The following is a 7,065-nucleotide window of genomic DNA, read 5'->3' as shown; positions in this document are numbered from 1 at the left end:
TTGAGGAGAGATAGTGAATATATTGGTAGAAGGATGCTGAGTTTTGAACTGCCAGGCAGGAGACCTAGAGGAAGACCAAAGAGGAGGTTTGTGGATGTAGTGAAAGAGGACATGAAGGTAGTTGGTGTGAGAGAAGAGGATTCAAAGGACAGGGCTAGATGGAGGAAATTGATTCGCTGTGGCGACCCCTGAAGGGAAAAGCCGAAAGTTAGGGAGACTGTATTTGGTGAGTGTGTGGTGCTAAGAAAATGCTGCATAACTATTGAATAAATGTAATACTTGTAGGATTTGTAGCATTGATAACATCTTCATTATTTAGGAGGTATGATGATGAGCAGCAATCATAACACTGAGTTTAGATGTCCTATTTATAATGTTGTACAAAACAGCCTTTTAATTTCATTGCAGGATGCTTATGTGAATACAATATAAACATGTGGTTTACTTTGATTGGGAACTAGAAAAGCTTTATTTTCCCACAAATAACAGTTAAGCATCAAACAGGAGCAGTCATTCTGAGGCAGTCCGTTAAACATACTCACAATGGTAACAGTAACATGTTGAAGTTTGGTAGATGACGCGGCATCAAAGGCAGACGTGTCAGAGATAACAGCTTACTGTTGGTAAGCTTCATTTTTAGAATAGCTGATTGCCTCATATGGATTGAAACAAGATTTCACGCTGAATCAGCCGACCACGTGGCATTCTGATCATCCAGTCAATATGAGTCAAGAGTCAGCATTCAGTCAGCATAAAACCAGTCAGTAAAATATGCCTTTCAAAATATTGTGACACCAGTACAGAAAGAGCCAAAAATCTGAAGGAGATAGTTAGACAATGGATTCATGACAACTATTCCATGGGATAAAGTGAATTTTTATTTTACCTCCAACACTACATTCGTGGTAGCCATAGAGATTCACATGCAAAACTAGAGCTGGTGGGTACATTTGATTTGTTTACATGAAATGTTAAAAAGTAGTTGGAAAAAAAACGGAAGTAATAATAAGAGACACAAGAAACATTTCAAATAGGCTATGATGAGTTCACGTGATGAGCTCCATTCAGGTGTGCAGAATTTCAAGACCGTTTAGTTCCCAAAGTTTGTTTCAGTGTCTGCAATTGAAGAAAAACGTTTGTTTAATGGAAACGCTCTTTTCAGTCCGTTGGCATTCAGTAAAATCTATACGTGTGGGACTGCAAACTGAAAATCGAACATTTCTTAAAAACAGTCACAGCAGAGATGAATTGTTGACAGGTAATTTAAAGGTGTTCTGAGAAAGTACCACCTATACTACAAACTTCTTCATTTTTTCTAATATTAGATACTCGTTCTCAGGGGGAAAACAGGTGATCATTAAAAGTCAAGGCAGGGTTTCAAACCAGATGACAGTTTCATAACACTAGTGATGATGTGTGCTTACTCTGCCTCTGACTGGCTTGGCATTAAAAGGATAGGTATGGATAACTGTAGTCAAAAAATAGTCATTTTGATCAACTACATTACCTAAACTACTTTTAAAAAAATTACCACTAAAGCCAGAACCAAAACCTGAGACCAGTATCATGAAATCTGATTCTGGTTAAACTACTTAACAATTAAATTTATTCAGATAAATCATTTGCCAGTGAGGTAGAGGTTCTTTCAGGGGATTCAAATTTGGATTTCTCTTTAGTCTTGTTTCTCAACCTTTTTGCAGCAGAGTCATGGTGTAATGTTCTGTAAATAGTCTTGCCTTGTCTCCTAACTGCCTGCTGACTGGGAAGGAAGTGTTCATGGATACACCAAGGAAGCAGGAGGAGAAAGAGGAACCTGGAAAGAGTCTCTGGAGGGTTATGACTTCAATGACAGGCTGAGGTGAACAGACGCATGTGCTCTCACCGCCTGCCATTGCTCATTCTATTATTACTAATGTACAAGGAAATATTTTGACTGCTGGGAATGAATAAACACATATGATCACAAATGCTATAACCCAGGATGGAAATTTATTTTCTTTGTTCTGACAAAGATCACATACTGCGTTGGTCTAATTAACTAGCTACTGTATGTACCTACTTAGATTACTAGATTACCAAATAAAAAAGATGCTTAAGGTTGGTGATGCATGACATCAATGATCTCTGTGGGTTGTTTTTAAACATGGAAAGTCATGATTAATTGATAGGAATTTCTCCCATTTGTTTGACACATCAGTTCTTCTAGGTGTACCATTACCAGTATCACTAAATGCAGGAATGTTAAACATGCATGAACAGCTTTCTTTAACCAGAGTTATTGCACTGTATTAGCACAAGATCAACTATAACCCTAACCCTTTAGGCTATTGTAACAGCATGTGTTTCATGGTGAGAGGGCACTTGAGTTCAGATTGACACAGCTTCCCGAGAGCAGTCGCTGCATTCTGCTGCACAGCTGTCCTCTTAGCATCCCCTGCAGTGTGTCGCAGCAGCAGCAGCACAATATCAATGCCCAGCAGGCTGCTGGCAGTTCCCTCTAACTCAAGACAGTGGACCAAGCAAAGAGCTGCGTTTTCCTGACACAGTCTCATCACAGCTGGCATCCAGCAAATTACGTAGAATGGACAGTTCTATGTGGCACAATAAATGAATACCATAAAAGAAAGGAAACGTTCAAGCATAATAACCAAGAATTACGTTCAGACATTCAAATCTGCAATCACACAACACATTGCACGTACACTTCTACTGGGTGTTCATACAAATGTAGATACAAATACACACCTCATTTGAATATCACATCAAACCCTCAAAAATTAATGAAAAAGCTAATGCTAATGTCAATCATTCCTCACTTTTATCTGACTTCAGCAGCTCCTACCGAGCCAAATGACTGGCAGCAGTACACACCGGCAGTGTGGCATACTTTGTGGCAGTGTGCCCCGTTCCCTGAGTAGACAGAAACAAAAATAGCGATCAGATTCAAAGAAGTACAATTTAGTGTTTGAAACAGAGTCACAAAGAGTATCTTGAAAACAGCTCTGTGACGGAATTAATACACCTTCGTAATATTTACATCATGATGAATGTTTAAAGATAATTTCAGATTTCAGATATCTGTGGTTTTACATGTAAAATTCTTCAATATTTTTGCATTAGAAATATAAAACATAAAATATCCAAAAATAAAAATCCTCTTCAGTTACATCACTATTATAAGAATTTATAGATGTCTAAGGAACAAATGATCATTTCACAAGTAAGACACAAATAGGTGCTGGTGTAATCACAGAAACTCGGCTGCATGTACGGATATTCACCTTCAGCAGACGACACACTGTCTGAACCACGTTCCTCTGAACAACAAGCTGAATGGCCTCAGAGGACTGAGGGAGAACAGTAGTCAGCACTCCCGTAGCTCTCTGGAGGAAAAGGAAGAATGTCATTCGAAAAGGAAATGAGAGAAGATAGAGGAAAGTGGAATAAGAAGAAGGATAGATGGAAAGATTCAACCAAGAAATTGAAATAACAGAAGATCAAGAAACTGTTAGAGGACAGAGAGCTGGAAGAGAGAATTAAGGGGAACAAAGAAAAAAGCGTGGTTGTGAAAATGTGAGTTATGAATCATGTTTCAATAATAGCAGCACAAAGACAAAAGACATACAGGAAGTATACAAAAAGGAGAAAATGGACACCAGATAACTGCCAAATATGGGTGTTTTCTCCTTCTACTTAAAGGAATTTAGTGGTTTAAAAAATAATTTTTGACTTACTCAATGACAAACTACATGTGTTTAATGTACAATTTAATGCTTTGATTCAGTAAGTCTTAGTCAATAGCACTGATTGGTCATTTATGTAAATTATGAAAATTATCCATGAATGTGTGTGAAATAATTTCTTTTTCCAAAATTTATATGAAAAAATGCAGCAGCAATGAATTAAGTGATAGAATTTTATTGACCGGGCTTTAGGGCTTTGACTTGATCATGAGAATGCATTAAAAAGAAAAGAAGTTCCTTGAGGTGAACAGAGACATATAGAAAAAATAAATAAATAATAAAGTTGATGTAAGTAGGTGAGATGGAAAAAAAAGTACCAGTCAAGCTATTTGTGAGCCTAAAGCAAAGAGACAAATGGTTTGGAGGTTGGGACTCAGAAAACGTCATACAGTATAGGCAATGTGAAACTGCTATAACAGCTACTAGCACAGCACACACTTGGAGCTGACTTTTTAGTCAACACAAGTACACATATACAGAATTGTCAGAACATTATGGATTGCTATTACCGCCTTTTGGGATACTTTGCCAGGGAGCTCATCTTCGCTAGAAAAGAACCATTGCTCAAAAAAGCTGTCTTCAATTATGTAGCTTCTTGAAAGGCTAGTTTTTATCCTTTTCATATAAAGAGAAAAATTTGTGAAGTTTTCTTTGTCTAACTCAGTGGTGCAGCAAAATAACTACATCTCAATCACCATATGATCTATTCTGGCATCCAGTCCTGGTTTAAGCATCCTTTTTCAACCATGGGGAGTGCTGTAATGCAGAGCTAACATAAAGTTCGCTCACAGTTATAACGCCTCTGTCATTATCCCTCAGCAGCCTCAGTCAGCAGAAACAGAGTGGAACTGCATGTTCCTATAAAAAGGAGACAGACAAGAGGCTGGACCAATTTTTACATGTATTTCACTGCTGATTAGTTGACTGACTAGGTCACACTTCATTCTTCCTTCATTCTTCTTAGCTTTAATGTAATCTTATCAGAATCTACAAAAACTGCAGTCTAATTGGTGCGAAGTGAATTTTCAGTCAAGGTGAATCATTATTATTCACATAATCACATTATTTAGCAGCTCAGTGTAATCTAAGATCATTATCACAGTATCATCGCAGCATCAACAATTCCTATATTAATATAACTACAGATAAGACCAAAGTTTATTTTGAACTAACATAGCATGCCCATGCTTAACTACCTCCAAGCAAAATAAATTTCTTACCTGAATAACTGGAGATGTAATAGTTGAAAGGTTAATCATCAAACCTAGCATTGGGTAAAGGATATATTTGTATTCAGTTGCACTGCACTGCTTCTCCAATGTATGAAATGTATGCATCGAGCTTAAAAACTAGTACATGCTTAAACCCAAAGAAACACACTGTTTATCTAATGTTTACACACATCACTCACACTATATAATAGTTTGGGTGCTGCAGCAGCACCTAATTCAACTTAATGAACAAGTAACCAGTGAGTGATTCTTCTTTCTGGCTACCAGAATGGACTTCCAGCATTCTGGATCGTGAGCAAAATTGTGATGGATGATGTCATCCTGAACCAGACGTCCAACAATCAATATCACTGACAGAAGCACATGCTGATTGGAATTGCTTATATGTTCCTGAAAAATAAAACAAACAAATGTGCACATGCCTAAACACACCTGCAAATATTCAACAAAAAATTCATTAATACACAGCTGAAAGAATTAAGGGAACTTTTAAATCATTCATTGGCTCCCAATGAACAAGCTATTCATCTTGGGCATCTTTAATCCACTTTTCTGAACAAAAGCAACAATGCAACAATGGTAAAAGTAAACAAAAATGATTACCCATTTTTCTATCAAAGTAAATACTTTAAATAACAGCATGATTGTATTTGCATTTAAACTACAGCAACTCATGATGTGACTCAGTAGTTTGTATCAGAGGTAAGATCTTAAGCCCGAGTCCAAGCCCGACCCTCGGGCTCATAAAGTCAGTAATTACGTTCGGGTCGGGCTTTAATACCCTCGGGCTAGGGCTGGATTTTTTTTTGGACTTGGGCTCGGGCTTAAGATCTTAAGACCGGCCCGAACTTTTTTAATAAATACACTTATATATTATGTATCTCAAACGATCTATGGATATTAAACTAAGGAATACCCTTATAAAATAAATAATTTAGGTAAAACAGAGAATACGCTATATGAGAAACATCCATCTACGATACCTGCTCAGTTCCCTCTGTGCGTCAGCTGTATCTTCTTCTGTCACTTTACCTTTCCGATCATACGCACTCAAACTAGAGGCAAGATCTTAAGCCCGAATCCAAGCCCGACCCGGCCCAAAATTCGGGCAACGTAGTGAAGTGTCTCTCCACATTATGCCGCTTTGACGTCGCCACAATCTCCCCGCAAATGAGACACACGCAGGTTTCTTTCCCAGTTGTAAAAAAGAATACCTCCTCCCATCCATTGTAAAGGTGATAAGATTTCTTCTTTTTTGCTGCAATGTTTTGGGGTCAGAAACTACATTCAGCGTCCATCTGCGCTGCGCCCGCAATCTTACTATCCACTAGCACTGGTTTAGTCATGTGCACAATACTGACCTTTGAACTAGAGTAGGTCAGAGGTGACCTAAACTTATCTAAAGTTCATGGATAATTAACCCATTTTTAAGATATTGTGATTTTCAAATCTATATAAATGCAAGTGTGACTTAAAAAGAATAGCAACAGAACAAAATAAAATTTTAGTCATAGTGAGTAGTGACGTAAGTTGTTCTATTTTTAGAACAGCCGGTGGGCGACTTATGTGGTCTTTGCGGGCGACCTGGTGCCCGCGGGCACCGTGTTGGTGAACCCTGCTCCAGAATATCTGCACAAAACAGTTGAGTAGCTTATGGCTGAATGAAAGCATAATTTAATATAAGTGACACCCCATTAATGTGCAGTGATATACAGATGTGTGTAAATGTACTATAAAGGTATGTCATTTTGTAAATAATTTACGAGAAGCAATTTGTCTGGACTTGCAAAACTTGAGTAAAGTAATTTCAATATGTGGAAGTGTTTTGTAGTAAAATTTATTCTAAAAACATGCCTGATTCCTGATTGATCCACTTGAGCCTCTCCGAAGAATAGAAAATTGCTGCAGCTTATTACAAAATTTCTGCTGATTGACTTTGAGCAATAGACAGGAAAAATTTATCACTGTTTGATAACCGGACTGTAGCTGTGTTTGAATGACTGGCTGTCTTTTCATATCTGTTTTCATGAGACATCAGACAAAGATTGACAACGGCCTTTTCATTCTTCTAGGATCATTTAAGATGCAGC

At 37.7% G+C, this 7,065-nt stretch overlaps 1 protein-coding gene across 1 annotated transcript; it reads right to left on the bottom strand.

The window, feature by feature from the left end:
- Positions 1-1,046: 1,046 nt before the first annotated feature.
- ttc12 (tetratricopeptide repeat domain 12) lies at positions 1,047-6,019 on the bottom strand. Its single transcript, XM_068317482.1, is given in 9 exon segments — positions 1,047-1,116; positions 2,362-2,534; positions 2,536-2,591; positions 2,817-2,910; positions 3,282-3,383; positions 4,533-4,601; positions 4,964-5,056; positions 5,213-5,365; positions 6,008-6,019. Coding segments are annotated over 9 exon segments (822 nt in total).
- Positions 6,020-7,065: the final 1,046 nt, after the last annotated feature.

The sequence above is a fragment of the Antennarius striatus genome, chromosome 6, assembly GCF_040054535.1.
Source record: "Antennarius striatus isolate MH-2024 chromosome 6, ASM4005453v1, whole genome shotgun sequence".
Taxonomy (NCBI): domain Eukaryota; kingdom Metazoa; phylum Chordata; class Actinopteri; order Lophiiformes; family Antennariidae; genus Antennarius; species Antennarius striatus.
This window is presented reverse-complemented; position numbering and strand designations above follow the sequence as displayed.